This window comes from Ischnura elegans, chromosome 2 (genome assembly GCF_921293095.1).
Source record: "Ischnura elegans chromosome 2, ioIscEleg1.1, whole genome shotgun sequence".
Classification (NCBI taxonomy): domain Eukaryota; kingdom Metazoa; phylum Arthropoda; class Insecta; order Odonata; family Coenagrionidae; genus Ischnura; species Ischnura elegans.
This window is the reverse complement of record NC_060247.1, coordinates 136,110,029-136,128,078: the sequence shown is the minus strand read 5'-3', so window position 1 is coordinate 136,128,078 and position 18,050 is coordinate 136,110,029. Positions and strand designations below refer to the sequence as shown.

The 18,050-nt window shown below is 38.4% G+C and overlaps 1 protein-coding gene across 1 annotated transcript; it reads left to right on the top strand.

Moving 5' to 3' along the window:
* Window positions 1-16,334: 16,334 nt before the first annotated feature.
* LOC124154670 (proline-rich protein 4-like) lies at window positions 16,335-18,050 on the top strand. The gene is made up of 2 exons (XM_046528533.1): window positions 16,335-16,413; window positions 17,364-18,050. Exons 1-2 carry the CDS (start codon window positions 16,396-16,398, stop codon window positions 17,970-17,972), a joined length of 627 nt encoding a protein of 208 aa, XP_046384489.1. The 5' UTR covers window positions 16,335-16,395; the 3' UTR covers window positions 17,973-18,050.

Sequence of the window (18,050 nt, the reverse complement as noted above, 5' to 3'; positions counted from 1 at the left end):
TCATCGGAGGAAGAGCGATCGGTGATACACACACACTCACTACATACACACATAAAAGGATCCCGTTACAGCTACTGCCGGGTTTCATCAAAGACTATGCACATTGGAGTCTCGCTAATCAGAAAGAATTGGGACCTAACTTTAATAGGATTATCCGTAATAGTAGTAAAAAAACAGTTTGAAACGGAAAAACGCATCAGAAGCATACACATTACACAGTGCATAGGGCCACGTAACTGGACCTGTGATGGAAAATATCGGTCAAATCAATTTCATTTCATTTCAAAACGCTCATTAAAAGTTAGGGATCATCGCTTGGAAACATTCGACTTCACTAAAATGTTTAAGAAAGGATGACTTATTGCGACGCTTTGACTTGATGATCGAGGGCGTGATCTCCAATTTCACCGGCCTTGGAGAATATTTTTTCGCAGGCGACAGATGACGTTAGCATTGGCCGATAGTGCAGCTGCTGATTTCAAACGAAATGTTAAAGATTGAAGGTGAAAAATTGAGTTTGGATCGAAACTCAGGTATTAAGACTCGATCTCGATTTCCTCAATCTTTGGCTTTTGAAACTCGATTGTTGATTTTTAATAGAAATCGATTTTTCCATCACTAAACTAGACAAGACTGTACTCGCCCTATCCCTTATTCCACGTTCCACTCTCACGCTGATTACTCATATTATCGCCCGTCACGTTCGACAGTAGCCACTCCCCTTTCGTTTGCTGTTGCAGCGCGCAAAACGTTTCGTCTCGGAGATGTTGGGACTTCTCGAATGTTCGGAATGAGCGTGTTCGGATTGGCGGGACTCTAAGAGTACCTATCCCCATAAAACTCAATTATCTGGATTAAAAGTGTGTTTCCTGGAAATATTCGGAGTTGTTCTGATCTCTACCTCTCTATCGGCCCGTGGTAAATTTATGCAGGCGTTGATATCAATACATTCTACTCTGGGGCAAAACCCGAAGGTAAGTTTGGATAGGTGACAGTAAAGCTCAAGGCGTCTGATTTCACACTTGCCAGGGTGGCCAGTTACTTTCCCAGGGCCACCTCTTACATGGAGGATTTTATTTGAAAGTGTCCGAAGGCTACTCGAAATTTCTACGCGCAGCCTACTTCAGCATCTATGCGCTATACCTGGCTAAACTCATTGAAGCATAACGTTCCAAATATACGTATATTAGGAGTTTTATGCGAAAATGTTTTCCTTTCGATCGCAGAGAAAAATGACTATTTTACTGCTTTTTAGATAATTTTGGCATTGCTGCAGCACCGAATTTTTTGTTGCACCATTTTTTTAGATTAGGAGATGAGAGGGATGAAATCAATACTACCCCAAAACCTTTCTAACGAAGCCCTTTTTGATCACCTTATTACTTTCCTTAAACCTGTGCATTTACTGGACGAATTAGTCATAAAAGTCCTGAGCGTCAACAAAATTTTTCAGGGAATAGTAGGTACTTTAGAGTGATACACTCACTTTTATGTAAATGGAATAAATTATAGTAATAGCCACGAAGAGCAACTTTATCATAACCATTGGTAGTATTCATCATTATCATATTTGCTGGGAAAGATTTGCCCATAAGGTTTGAATCCCACTTACTGATTTTCTCTCCTTGAGCTACAAGTCTTGTGACGACTGGCTGAACTGTAAATACTAGCTGTGAATATATCCTTCCGCTAACAGGGAGAGAAGAAATGATTGCTTCTGTGCATTCTAATAAGACTTCTTAATCCAGCGCCAGTTAGAATATACCAAAGGATACGTAACAACTTGATGAACAATTTCAAATTTAGGAACTTGATATCTCAACTAATAGTAAATAGAAAAAATAGAAAATTACTGAAGCTTTAACACTCTGTCATGGAAAAATTGAACGATAAATGACAGATATATCAGATCCATGAGTATTCTGGACAATGACCTCTAGCAGTTCAAACCCGGATGAAAATAAACTGTGGTGAAAATTAATAATTGGTTTTCATTTAATTTTTCTTTGAAATTTATGGTTGACTGTTTCACCGAGAGGTCTACGGAGCATTTAAAAAATGCGTTCCTCTCGAATGCAGCTTGAGAATTCGACTTTTTTCTGCAGAATATCTACCACAGGGAAATGAAGCATGGTAAAGAAAGCGTTCGCATGGATTCAATGGAATTAGATAATGCGTGTTCAGATTCTCTTCACTCGAACGCTCTCTTTCTTTCTATGATCGTGATCATCAATTTCACCCTGTATAATTGCATAGATGAAATAAATTCTACTTGAAGAAAATTGATTGAAAATATTTTATTTTGATTCCTTGAAATTCACGGAAACATCTCTGTGTGGTAAGTTTTGGCATTGATTGACTATCTTAAGGTAGATAGACACTTTTACCTAAATGAATGAACTTTTTACACAACATGTTAACTTTTCCCAAAAAATTTACGATCCAAAGAAATCTACCCCAGTAAAATTTCTCGAAATATTGAGCTTAGGTTATTCCAAATGAGAGTTCTTCAGCAGGAAAGTTAATGTTCTTTGGAATAGCTTGAATCTGTTCCACTCTCCTCGATACCGAAAGATGGAAAAATGAATATTATCCCTTTGAAGTGAACGGTCAATCGTAGTAGTTGCGTAGAAGAGAATGTAGCGTATTAAGTCGCGGTGGAGACACAACGCAATAGAAGGCACGGGACGCGAAGCGTGACGCAAGGAAAGTTATATGTAGTACCCTCAGGGAAGTTAGCGGGCGGAATCGCAGAATGAGAAACGCGAATGGCTCGCAACCTATCCGGCTGTTCGCCACTTCTTCCGCGTGCAAGGAGAAAGAATCATTTAATTAAAGTTCATTGGGTTGATGTATTTATATAAAATTTTTAAACATAATAATTAGGGATGGACGGATCCAGGATTTTTTTAATCGGATCCGGATTCGGATCGGATCCTTGATTTTCGGAGCCGAATCTTTCGGATCGATATTTTCGAATCCAAATGCATTTTCGAATTCCTGACTCTGAGGTTCCCCCGATGATTGTTCAATCTCTTGGGAAGAGTCACACTATGTGCCAGTCGTATTTTGCCTTTTTTATTTTCCACGGCTGAAATTCTCCTGCGTAACCTCTGCGAGAGCTTTCAAACAAAACGGTTCATGAATAGGACAATAATCGCATGCAACGGCGCATTCGAAGATAGAATCGGAACGCTTTCCACCCTTATGGGGCGTTGCAAATTTTTGAAGCTATTATTTAAAATTTCGGATCCAGATCCGATGTCTTCCGCGACTTTGGATCCGATGTATCCGATGATGGGCAATATCCGCGGATATTTGGATCCGAGGGTTCCGATCCAACCATCCCTAATAATAATGCATCATTTATCATAAATGAATATTAAAAAACTATTAAATTCATTTAAACCATTATTTTAAATGCTAGCTTCGAAAATAAACTTTAATTCCTAGGCGCAGGATTATACAGCATTGAAAGGGACACCGGATATTTTCGCCCCATACACGGCTACAGATATATTACTAAGTCTCGAAGCTATGGTGATGAATAATAGCTGCATGAATGACTATCCGACTGAGGGGATTCGGCTTGGGTGGTGAAAAAGCCTGTAGATAGGGAAATTATTAGGGGAGGGCAGTATTCATCAGTAGAAGTTGTACTAAATTTAAGGGTTGTGAATTTGGATGGTGTATATTTTAAACTGCTGAATCTAAGCATTAAGGGGGGGGGGGGACCCAAACCCGATCGCCACGATTTTCAGGCAAGGGTGAACTCGGTTGACCACTGGCTAAGGATAATCGCGAATTTCTTTAGTGCAAGCCGCCTCAATTGGCGTGTGTCGGGGAATGTTAGGATATCAGCCCTTCACAAATAAAAATTATATGCTCCAGCGAAGTTCCTCCTAACATTTACTAAAGTCCTTATTAGTTCGGGGGAAAAAATTCCCATACCTACTCGTCCGGAAAAATATCTCTCTTATTTTATCGTTTCTGTCGGACCTGGAAATATAGTGGGGTTCTAATGTGATGAAAAATATCTATTCTTATTTGATCAAGCAATCTAAGTCCAATGCGCAGCTCACAGATCACCAGCGGCTCCCAGCCTAATTGGTTTAAAATATGAGTAACACTTTTTGTGCGCTCTCAGCTGCTTTAGACGAATTATACTACAGAAAGCGCTGTTCAAATGTTAAACGAATTGTGATGGGAACCGCTAGAGACACGGAGACTACGCGCTAGGCTTACATTCCTTGAACAATGGAGAATATATATCTTACCCAGTGACACGAAGGACATGGTATTAGAGCCCCTGTATATTTCCAGGCCCGAGAGAAACAATAAAATGAAAGAGATGTTCTACCGAAAACATAAGTTTTTACCCCGAACAATGAACGACTTTAATAAATGCAAGCCGGAACTTCGGTGAAGCATTTTCTTTTTATTGTTAAACGGCTGGTGTCCTAATGCCTTCTGCCACACGCTTATTCAGACGGCTTTCTGGGCAGTATGTAGATGAAATACTGAATTGGGAGCAAATGAAATTCAATTTAGAAATAAAAAGGGGAAACGCTTAGGTAGTGCGTCCATACGGTAAAAAAATTGAAAACGAAGTAAAGCCACTCATTGATCATGGATAAACCATATTTGCCTTGAGTATTATGAACCATCCCAAGCAAATAATGACTGTGTGAATGATGACTGCATATTTCAAAATGTGAGGTATGGTGATGAAGACTTTGGGATAACTTATTGGGGAAATTGGTGATGCCGAAACTCTTCCAATGGGTTGCACTACTGACACGATATCCCAGGACGCGGCAAAGCAGATGGCTGAGTGTTCACTCCTGCTGAATCATGTTTTCATGGCACCATAGGTCACTCAAATCAACTTAGACACCTGCGAAACATCGGGTGAAAGTGAGATCAGCAGAAAATGAACAGTCACGATTGCTCATTTGACAGATCAACCAGGTTTAAAAAATTGCTACAACACAGGGTCTGTATTTGAAACTCAAAATAAATCTCCGCAGAAAGTTAAAATGTAAATATTGACGGAAATTGATGTCTAAGTAAGATTGGGTGGATTTAAACATCAAGAAACTGAGAGGCGAGGGAAGGGATTTAGAGTTTCTATCAACTTTTGCAAGTGTTCCACCATATTATCTTCTAGTATTAATAATTATAGTATTAATTAGTACGCACGAAGTATTTTCAGGAAACGCGCAACAAATTATATCAGACTACTTAACGTATTTAGGTACGTTAAGTAGGCTGATAGGGTATCTTCCATACGTAAGTAAAAGAGTACATTTACGTACGTAGGGAAACCCGGCGCGGCGTCGGTATTATTCTGCTTTAACACTGGGACCGCGGGACTCTGGTGGTCCCTTAGAACCGTGAAGGTCCCAAAAAAGGGACCCAACGAGTCATTGCCATTTTTATCTTTTTCAATGAATAGACTTCTTTTGAAAATTTTAGAGCTAAATAAGAACTTCAGGTACTTTTTATGATACATATTAAATTTTTTATTAAAAAAGTATGATCTTAGGTTTTCCCGGCGTATGAGGTGCAGAAAAGTTTCTCAGGTTTTCCACCGGTTGATGTTGTCCATGTCTGCCGACTTTTCGAGCAGCGACTTCTTGATCATCCTCAGGGGAATATAGTCTGAGGTTTCAGGCGAGATGGAGTGGAAACGTGACATAATGAAAATGAAAAAGCAGGAGCAATTTCCACAATTTTACATTTATTAATACGACCGGTTTCGCTTTTCAGCATCATCAGGTGACCTTAGGTGACCTGATGATGCTGAAGAGCGAAACCGGTAGTATTAATAAATGTAAAATTGTGGAAATTGCTCCTGCTTTTTCACTTTCATCATCCTCAGGGGATCTTCCGAATGAAGAAATTGCAGAATGAAGAATTCTTCATTCGGAAGATCCCCTGAGGATGATCAGTTGTTGATGCTGCTCGAAACGTCGGCAGCCATGGACAACATCAACCGGTGGAAAACCCGATAAACTTTTTCGCGCCTAATCGGTGAACTTTGCAAAATACAAAGGAAAGCTGCGCGATTCGTCAAAAACTGCTTCGAACGTACAGAAAGCGTTACACACATGTGAAGCGAATTAAGCTGGGAGCCACTACACGCTACTAAAGGCTACGCGCTAGGATTAGATTGCTTGCGAATCTGAAAGAGATATCTTACTATAATTCTAGATACACCACCATATTAGGGGAGATTTGCCTAAATCGCACCGCTTCCCAAATCGCACCACCATCCTAGAAACCAATGTATTAGATATGTATGCAAACTAATGGCTGCATTTGGATCTTCCTGCATCACCAATATTAAGAGAGATATTTTGCCGAATGGATGTGTAAGGGGATTAATTTTTCCCCCGAACAGTAAAGGACCTTAAATAAATGCCAGGTGGAACTTGGTAAGAGCATTTCCTTCTTATTTGCTACCGGCTGAAGTACTAACAACCTCCGCCATATGCCTAATGAGGCGGGATAGTATGTAGATGAAGAAGATTAAATTAAATGCAGGTAATTAGAACAGCAACCGACCTCGTGTTAATAAATCGGTCGCGCCAGGGAGAAATGCAATGTGGGAAGAAAGAGAGCGATGAGGAGGGATGAGTGTGGATAATGATGGGCGGAGAGGCCGCATTACTCCGCCGAAGGTGAAAGTGGTCGGAGAAAGAGAGAGAGAGAGAGAGAGATAGTAGTGGCGGCCACAGTCGGGTGGAGGCTCCGTTTTTTTTTAATATCCCCGTCTCGGAAATAGCATCCACGGACGCGCACGAAGATTCATTTGAATGGGCGCCATCTGGCGAGCGGGGAACGCAAGAAAGGAAGGAAGTTTATGGCGAGGGAAATCCGTTCGCACGGCTATCCGGGAGAGAATATTACGCGACGAATCTCAGCGCAGATCAGTCGACAATTTACGACTCGCCAAGTGGTAGAATATCCGCCGAGATACCTCACCTTATTTGGCAACTAGAATTTTTAAAAGTCGTTCCGTAATTGGAAATCGCCAAAGATGACCGTGAGATCCTTACGTAGGTTTCCGCGGGCAGAAGAATATGAAGTTCTTCCGGGATCGACCGTGAGTGGATCCATCTCATTTTGGACGATAGAAAAGAGTGACAACACCAGTTGGTGTGATAGACGATTTTCCGTCTGAGGTAATAAGTTTATACGTAGAACTTAAGCTTGAAATGAGTTATAAAATGGTATTATAACTTATTTAAAATTAATAAATAAACACTATCAAGAAATTTACATGGATATATTTATTTTAAAAAGACCATCTTTGCTAAAGAGAATAATATTTTATTGCTATATCCAAAGAAAAAAAAGGTATTTTGTTAAACTGAACATTACACTTCCCTTCCATTCTGTATATAAATTCCTGATTGTTCCCGCGTAAGATAATTAAACTGAGGATGATATAAATAGCATGAAAACTGGCTGAATGCTAATTTGTTTACCGTTAAAAATTTCACAGCTTTTCTTTCTATGTGCCAAAGTCCCATCAGGCATAGTTTGAAACCTACATTTTTACTGTTGCTTGTTCTGCCAATAAGCAAATAGAGCTTCACTAGGATACTTGAATAACTAATAATATTATTTTAAAACTGATTTCAGGCATAAGCTCTCGATTGAAACGCATTTTCATTATGTTACGTGTGCGCAATGTAATCCCTTAAAAATAAAAAAAAACTTATATGCACTTCAATCAAAGCGCTCAAGGGAACTTAAACTGAATAAAATTATTTTAAACAATGCTGCCTCGTTTTTCAAAAAAGTTTCTATTTCCTAGTTTAAATACATAACAAATGTTTGGCGCATAATGCCTTCAACATTACGAATTCAGAATATCCTCTTCAATGAAAGGTATCGTAAAGCAGTGAACTAAGCAACCCAAATCAAGGACCTTCACTCTACCATCAATGCATGCACCACATCTACCCCAAAAGCGTTTAGATATCTCATGCTGCAACAATCAGGGATTTTGAAACGGAAGGGAAGTATAATTTTCACTTTGACAAATTGCCAATAAGCGTGTGACGAGAGGTACACCAAGCAAAGTATCACTTTTGTGTCATTGTTTCTGTTGAACCTGAATTTATAGTGCTTTCTCGAGATTTATATTATCTTCTTGGTATCTGATATACGATTTTTATTCAATAAGGGTACATAGAAATAAATTATTTGCGTTTCCGTTGATTTGTTGCCAAAAAATACCGTCACTCGGATTGTCATTCATCATAAAATTAAGGGACGTAATTATTTTAAGATTTCCAAAAGAAATCTCTGCCGTTAGCTTACGCAAATGCAACTAAACCTGTAACCGGTGGTGTTTCGTCACTTTGTTTGTCAATAATAGTCCCGAACGCGAGGTGAAACTCGTTTTCCCCCAATTTAACGAAAAATTTCGACTGATGCATCCAGAGATCTGGACGAGTCACGTGGAGAAACCTTTTGAGAATCACGTTCATGTCGCCATTGGTGGAGATAATTGGTCGTCCAGAGGGGAAAATACCTTTTTGGGAACATGACATCCGAAATGCAGGAAATTGCACTCCAAGCCCGTGCCACGCAGTGCGCTGCTCACCCACTCCCTCGCCACCCTGCTTCCCTCCGATAGAGATCACTCGCGGAGTTATTTATGCTGCACGCATCACGCTTGCCGAGAAAGGATGCGATGAATTATTGTGCCATTGCCCATCCTATTTTTGAAACATAACCAGTTTCTGGGAATTCCATTTCAGAAGGACGAAAAGCCATTTTTTCATTTCGTTCTGTTGAATTTATTCCTAGAGAAATTTAGTAGGATTACCTCCTACATGGTTATACTTGTCAGGGGCGCAGCTAGGAATTAAGGCTGGGGGGGTTTAGGTGCAACCAATACCGGGGTGTGTGGGATATGGAATACCCACCAGGATAAGCGGTAGGTGCGAGATTAATAAATTGCGAAATTTTAATATAAATGGTTCAAAATGGTGAATTTTACGGCTTTCTGAGAGATATTTTATTAATCCTTACACTATTAGTAATATAAATCCAAATAAGTAAAATGGATTAAACTTAAAAAATTTCTCAGAGCTCCGGGGGGGGGGGGGGTTTATCCCCCAAAACACCCCCCTCGCTGCGCCACTGATACTCGTAACGATTATTTTTTATTACAAATTGATTACGCGCGGTATATAATGGGGTGTTATTTATATTCTTATGATCTGAAAAACGACGTATAAAATGAGGGCCTCCTTTCTCCGCAGCTGTTCCAGCTATGGGTCTGCTGTTCGCAACTAGTCGTCTCCAAGTCACTCTAATATCCTGTGCATCCATCACATTCAGTCAAACCCTTTTCCCTCCAATTATTCTCGACACTATCTTCTCTTTATTCTTCCCCTCATTCTCTGCTTCCCTTCCACATTATAAATTCTGAATTCTGTTCCCCGCATACTCCTCATCCCTTCTTGAAATATATTTGACCTAACTATTGCATCCTGCCCTCTAGCACTTTCCTCGAGATCTCAACCATTCCTGTCATCGTCTTATTCCTAATCCTATCTCTCATTTTTTTCCAATCATTCACCTCGGGATTCTCATCTCTGCCACATCCATTTTATATTCGTGGCCTTTCTCAGCACTGCCGTTTCACTGCCCTATTGCAGTGATGGCCGCACAACGATTTTATATACTTTTCCCTTGACCCTGTTCCCAATCATGTCATTATGCAACACCCCAGATACTGATGATTTTGTGTGAATTCATCTATTAAATTAATTGGATTAACAAATCTTCTAAAGATAATATCTCTTTTATGTAATAAACTGTCACAGTTACTGGATATTTTTGCAATTACATATTAATACTGTGTTTGGTACATTGTTTTCGTATTTTTCTTATCACTTAATTGTTTCTTCTCAATAAATATCAGGATATAAACTTATTAAAACCCGCAAGTTATACCATTGTGGCCCTGGAGATGGTTCGAAACATTACTTAACTGTTCGTAGAAAGATATTACATTTAGTTAAAAAAATGACCAAATTTCGGGAAAATAAGGAGTTATAACTATTACATTGGTTGCGCTACGTAAGAAGGTGATTTTACAGTGGACTTAACGAGGAGAATATTTCAAATGCCATTAGTTATCGCATGAATGGCAGACCTGAGAAATGAGGTTATTTTGCCTCAGTAACTAGTATAGTATCGCTTCATCTGTCTCGATGAATTAACAAGCAAAGCACCGGTTGTCAGAAGCGTGAGTCATTTGGGTCACTGACCCAGTCTCTTTTTTTCCATTGGCTGGCCGCGAGCAGATAAGTTTCCCACTTACTCAGCCGTATCAAATATAATAAATGATCATGCTTTTGGAACTTCGGAATGATAGTGTTTACCAAAAATTCAGCCATTCGAGTGTTAAATGCAATATACAATTTATAACAAAAATAAATTAAACACAATAACTTATTAATAGGTTACTCAAACGGGATCAATAGAATTGAATATTTTTCTTCTGTGTAAAATCCCGAAGTACTTTGAAATGCTCATCATTATTCTTTAAATATTTTAGGTGGCTGTCCTGAGCTTCTTTAAAATAACTTTGTAACTTTTATTGATAATAAATAGCAATTGAAGCACATTTTTACTGTAGTGATGGCGTATATTGTGACTGCTGTGGAGTGTAATTACGACTATAATTCTACTTCCGTGGAGTTTCATTGTTTTAGATTTCAACTATGGACTAAAGGTGCGTGAAAGTGAAAGGAAAAAGTATTGTATCTATCCTATTGCTAAAAAAATTTGAAAGCCTAGCCGTGATATAGCATGATACAAGTAAGAAAAAACTTTTGAATATCCTCCCTACCCCTTATTATTACTACGTCCTCACCCGATACTTGGAAATGATAAATTAGAGCGAAAGCTTTTCGAAGCAGTTATAAGAATTCGGTGCGAAATGTTGGCTGATTTATTTTCTCTCACAGATTACGTTTTCATGTGCGTCATTGGCTTTCTAACCTGGGTATTAAAGTACACTTTTTGAATTTAGTTTCGCTCTTTGGAAGAGCGAAATATTTAAAATATTTACTTTTATGGGAATATAAATGGTTACTTTCGTTTTTCTATCTCCGACAGTGATATATATCATCACCACAAGTATTCTAACTTTTCAAAAGTAATGTGCTGCGAGTAAAGGTTCAAGTGTCAAGCATCTAATGCCTATTAAGATAATATATGGCCACGTTCATTTTCTCTTTAAGCACATTATATGAACTGAGAGTTTCCTCCATGAAAGGCAAGAGTTTTCTAGGTATCAGTTACCACAAAGTGCCTCTCAAATCCTGCAGAGAGAGATTTTTCAAGGTGTGTCGGACAATGCTACTTCCGTCTTCACTACAGCAACAGTTCAGTTAATTTTTGCGCAAGTATTTATTAACCAGTTTTTATTCACCAACGATACTATACGAACGATGAACTTAAAAAAACCTGTACATTGGATCTTATGATGAATTTTAGTCGTTGGCGGATTTTGTCTGGTTCTTCATGGTAAAATTCGTCATTAACTATACAATATCTTCAACATACGTTCATTTTACTATTCAAAGAATTAATATCCATTTTGATAGCTTGAATAGACCTTTGATAAATTGAAAGGTAACCTTGGAATTGCTATTTGACCGCCATTGTGAACTATGGTGGTGGTTTGGGAAAATGAAGTTGTGATTTGTTTTATATTTAATGTGTAATATATGGATAGCAAATGTTTGCAAACTTCAATGCCGTATACCTAAATTTAGTCAACACAATAATGTATCAATCTTAAGAATTTGGGAAATTATAGAAAAATTTTTAGTTTGTTTATATCCTTTCCGGTAACTTTGAGAAATAGATATCATATAAACAGGTTGGTGGTGGCAGTAGGTGAGTGGCAAGAAATTCATTCAATGATCTCTCTAAGCCATGGGTGAAAACATACAAGCGCTCCCTTAACGACTTCTTCATTTCTACATTATAAAAAAAACTGCTATACTCCTCAATAATCGGGCCAGAGAAGTAATTTATCATCCTGGATATTTATATCTGAGGTTCCATATCAAATACCTTGATTAATACGAATCATTCAGGCAACTGATGATTATTGTCTAAAGCTGTAGTCAACACAGGCAGAACACATCAAGATTTCAGATGATCCGTTATGTTGAGAATCAAATGGAGATGATGGGTGTTCGTGATAGGTACGGTAATGCTTAATAACTCTCGAAATGTATGTTACTGGATTTTAAATAATGATTGCTGTGCGCAGGTTTTTAATAAATTCAAAAGAGAAGAGTTAATGACTATAGATAAGCTAGGCGAAAAACCTTCATCTCCTCCAGGGCCGCATTAAATCTAAGGAAACCCTAGAGGGAAATTGAAAAAAAAATCTTAAGTATTACATTTTAAGCAAATCGCCCCTGGAAGCGATTCCTGAATCACATCTGATAACCTGATTGATATGTGACCACCAATGAAGTGCACAGAAGGAAATACACATTTACCCTAAGTAATAATTGCAAGCATGCCTTTGAGAACTGCAGCAGGTTACAAAAAACTATAGAAAAATTGTAGGCGAATGAATAAATTACGATACTAATAGTACAGAAGGGAATCAATATTACCAAGATATGGAATATTCATGTTATTATGTATATTTTAGAACTTTAATTTTATCTCATTTGTATTTTATTATAATCTTACTACATTCAAAATCAATATTGGGAAACAATTTTTTGATGTAAATTTGATGTAATCATTTCCCTAAGGAGAAAGTCCCGAAGAGGAAGAGTGGCAGAGAAGAGAAGCCTCATGTAAACCTTGGCAAAAAGGCGTAAAAACCTAATAGGCCACACCTTGAGACATGGTCATGGTGGCCTGATGAAGACAATCGTCGAGTGAAAAGTGGATGGCAAGAACGGAAAAGGATGACCTTGAATGAAATATATGGAATAGGTGAATAAGGTTGCGAAAGAGAAGAAATACTTAGGTGTGAAAATATTAACTGATATAAGAATTGAGTGTAGACCTACGTCAAAAGAATTGTAGGAATGTCGACCAGTGGTAATGATGTAATTCTTCCTCGCCGAATTATTGGAGTGAAGTCTTATCGGGATTTCCACCGGTTTACATTGATTTGCAATGCCAGCGTTTCAACGGAAGCCTCGTCATTTGTCATTTTACCCTGATGATTTTGGACGAAGCATCTGTCGAAACGTTGGCGATATAATACAATCAGTGTGAAAACATCTAATCATCTGGTAATACCAGCACATTTTCCCAAAAGTTAAACTCTGACTTGTCTATGAGAAATCTCTTTATGACCAGCAAAGTTTAAGTAAAGTTTCCGGGTCATTTTCGGTAAGTCGGTACAAATGAATTAGATACCATTTTAAGGCGAAGGATAATATAAGCCCAGCTCGCTATATTCTCCACGTTTACAGCCGAGTAAAAAAGAAATTGTTTATTGTATAAGTCTCTCCACAATAAGAAAATCGGTCTCATTAGTTTTCCGGCTAAAATTGTTTTAGACGAATTAGATGTAAAATTTGATGTAACTCTTTTACAGTGAATTATATTCTTTAAGTCTTATCGGGTTTGTCACCGGTTCAAATCGCTGCGTATCTCCAGGGAGTTTCTCCGGAAGACTCGTGCATTGTCATTTCATCCTGATGATTGTGTCGGTCGTTGAAACGTTGTTGACAAGAAGAGACTAGACTGTGAAGATATCCCGTGTTCCACACCGGGTGATAATCTCCATCTCTCTTCCCGGAGATGAATTCTCACCCGGTGTGAAACCCGAGAAATGCCATCTTCACGAGAAAAATAGGACATTACACCAAGAAGGGAAGGATAAAGAGAAGAAAAAATATCTCATTTATACGAAGAGTCTATACAACAATATACGATGCAGACTTGAACATATATATAGTTCTATATACATATATATACTCTGTTCTTGTTTATTGTAAGTTATTGTCACATATATGTTTCATAAGGATAATGTTTCAAAAAATTATAATAGGTACTTCCTTTTTGTTTTGTGGCCTGCCTTGAATTTATTTTTAAGATGGTTGCTTCCATGCTGGTTTTTTATTTTAACCATTGATGCTACCTAAAGCTCCATTAATTTTGTGTTGTAAAAAAAGTGTTTATTAAAGGTTGGAGTAATAAATTCATTCATTCATATGTAGTACTAAGTCTGTGATTGGAGCCAATGCAAATGATACAATGTCATAACAAAAAATAGATTACCAATAAATAATTTAAAACTTTCATTGTTTAAGTTGTAAGGTATTAATGATGGAACATCATGTTGGAGTATTGGTAGAAAATGAGATTGACGAGTCTGAAAAATATAAATGCTTGCACATAGCCGAGGAATAAACCTGTCTGGTGCAGCAAAACAAAAATACCTTTTTTCTCCACTATGTTGCTATGTCTTTAAGTCTTGAAGTACATTCAACAAAATTTTTAATGATATACTTCTGGAACACCAATTTTATGTCACAAAATGGTAAACTCGATGATGGACTCATTTTAGCGATCGCACCACACTCTTTACGGAAATTTCCACGACCGAGGTCTCGTAATTTGCGGCAATAATAAGATGGTGATGAAAAAAACGAATCAACCCGAGGAGTAAGTCTCACTCATTGTCTGTGAAACAACCTGAAGGTTGGTTTGGTGAGGTAAAGGCAGAGCTCACTCCAGCCTAAGCCACAAGCGTGTGAACTTCACATATTGTGGGTAGGGGGGGCCAAGTTTTTTTTGGCTTCTTGGCCCGATGATGAATCATCCGGGCTTTGAACCCGGGACTACTCGATTAGCACACCGAGCGCTCTACCCAATAGACCACCACGCTCCCAAAATATGTATTGAATAAATGGTTTATTGATGTTCTGGGATACCCGTAAGAACTAAAGATAATATTCTCCTCAAAACACGCAAAAATTTTGAAATAATCGTGGCATAAAGACAGGAGTCATTGAATGCAATAAATCAAATCAATCAAGGCACAGATTCTTACATTTCAAAGCAACAGTGCTACGGTTTTAAATATTTGTACCATTTCCTCTTAAATGATTCGTGGGTGGAGGAGCATATTTTTGAGGGGGGCAATGAATTCCAGAACTTGGATGCTTTATACATTATAGGAGGTTAGGAACTAGCATTCAAATATACATAAGAATGTTATTGACGAATTAATTTTGTCAGCAGTACCAACAGTATAGGATATACCAACTGGGCCACCGCGCTTCTCCGAGGAGTAATTTATGATTAAAACGTCATTCATGTCCCAGGCTTATTGCAGAAAAACATGTCTTATCAAATAACTACTGAGTTTCTAAATACGATTCCGTTTATAAAATGTACATCTTTCCACGCAAATGATCTCATTTTGAACTAAAAACTGGTATATTAAGGATTGGATAAATAGAGGAAACGAAAATTGTACCGTTAACGCTGCCATTGATTTTAGCATGGGCGGTGTACAGTCCATTTGTTTAATCTTGAAAGTTGAGTCACAAGTAATATGCCAATAATTTTTAAATTAGGACTTATACGCATCTACTTTGAAGCACGACAACAACTCAAAAATCCATTTTCACTCTCGGAATCAAAATCGGATATAAATATTAATGATCAAAATTTTATATATCCGTTACTTTTCGAGGACAACCAAGTTGGGTTCCGTATTAGGAAAGGTTTTAAAGTAAATCAAATAGGCACTACTAAAGGATAGAGAGATTAAAATTATCTCCTAGCTGCTTCCTTTTAAGTACGTGTAAAACTTAAGGCGCTGCGAGGCAGCAGCCATGGAAGCAATTAATTGTTACGGTGAGTTAGATGGAGTGAAAGTTTAATTGTAAGTATGGGATGGCGAGAAATTATTGTTTCCGCTAATGGCATGCGTTTGAAGCTATCTAAACTGGAAATAGGAAGAGCAAATTCCCTCGTAAAAGATTCACTGCTCATGAATTTCACGTTTCAATGTCTTCTTATCCGGGAGAATACCATGCATCTCGCCACCCTCTGGCTAAGCGTCCCTTCTTACACCTCAATGATTCCCTCCTCTTCCCTTCTATACCACAGGACTGTCAACCAATGGAAAGTAGTGCGAATGCTTCGGAGGGGATTATCTCCTCTGTAAAAGTTTAAAAACAAGGCGCTTATCGTACCATCCACAGAGGGGAGTATAATCGCTTTCAAGCGTAACGAAGCAAATCGCTTCCCGAGCATATATAAAGGGATCAGTGCATTCGACGACACATACTCAGCACAGATCGACCAGGGATACAAGTGCTCAGAGGTATTTCCAAGACCAAGTGAAAGCATCGAATGAATATGAAAATTCAGGTGAGTATTTTAAACCAAAGTATATTAACAAAGCATCAAAATCAAAATAATATATTCAAAGAAAGCATAAGCCTTTCAATTACTTTTGGCACCCTAATAAAATAAGATATTTAAAGAGATAAATATTTGCTAATCGAATAGAATATATATCGAAAAGCTACCAAAACTTTGCATCAGTACAAGTATAATTGGAGAAATCGGTGGCCTAAAAGAAAATATAATGTGCTTAACATTGCCCTAATATCCATAACAATTGAGTTGATGTTCAATACAATTAATATTAAAATTCATAATTTTATTTACTAAAGAGTAATTATTGTTATTTCAAATCAAAATTAGGAAAAATCATTAGCAATTTATTTATTTTAAATTTCACACCACTGCGAAGAGACAAAAGACGATGTGGACCTGAACTGATATATAAGTTGTACTAAGCATTTCTTTTGGTGCTAATGCCAATAATATAATGTTTTCATAACAGACAGATTACTCATGAAAAATTGAAATTAAATAACATGCGGTAAACATTATACATCTCCATAATTGGCATTTAAAATCAAAATATTCGAAGAAAAAAAACACGACCCAGGTCAAATTCCATTCCTGTTGCCCCGTGAGGCAAGGTTAAACATAAGCACAAACGGCCAATATGTGAATTCATGATTCAAGATTTCAGTGAACGTAAGAGAATATTTACGAATGCGCAAACCACATTATAACAGGTTCAATTTCCTTATCACACATTCAAAAGAGTTGGAAGGTTGTTACACGGTGAAGATTTTCCATTCTCACATTAATGCATTAAAACTTTAAATTCTACGATCTCACGTATCTCGTAATCGGGTATTAATGGACACGTGCATTCATGAAAGCATTCCACCATGTCATACTTTATAATCGTAAAATGAAATCAAAATATAAACTTTTATCCTGTATTATTCCATCCACAGATATCAACATTACTTCTTGCGGCCGCATTCGGCATCGCATTCGCCGCAGACGCAGAGAGTGAAGGTGCTAAGACGAATCAAAAGAGGGGAATTCATGACTTGGGCTACGGAGGACACTTCGAGGGAGGATACGGAGGAGGACATTTTGGAGGAGGGTATGGAGGTGACTACCACGGCCACCACGAGGAGCACGTGAAGACGGTGACGGTTGAGAAGAAGGTTCCGTACCCAGTGCCTCATCCCTATCCCGTGGAGGTGGTGAAGCACGTCCCCTACAAAGTGGACAAGCCCGTGCCGTACGAGGTGAAGAAGCCCTACCCCGTGATCGTGAAGAAGCCGTACCCCGTGACCGTGGAGAAGCCGTATCCAGTGACCGTGGAGAAGAAGGTGCCGTACCCGGTCTATGTGCCGCACAAGGTCCCCGTGCCGCACCCATACAAGGTGTACGTGCACAAGCCAGTGCCCTACCCCGTGCACGTCCCGGTCAAGGTGCCAGTGCCGCACCCGGTCACCATCTACAAGAAAGTGCCTGTCTACGTCCACCACAAGCACCACGAGGAGATCCACCACCACGAAGGAGGCGACTACGGAGGAGGACACCACTATTAACAAAAAAAACTAGGATGAAATCATGATGTAAAGCTTTATTATTTTTTTCTGCAAATTGTTACGTTTTTTTTCTACTTT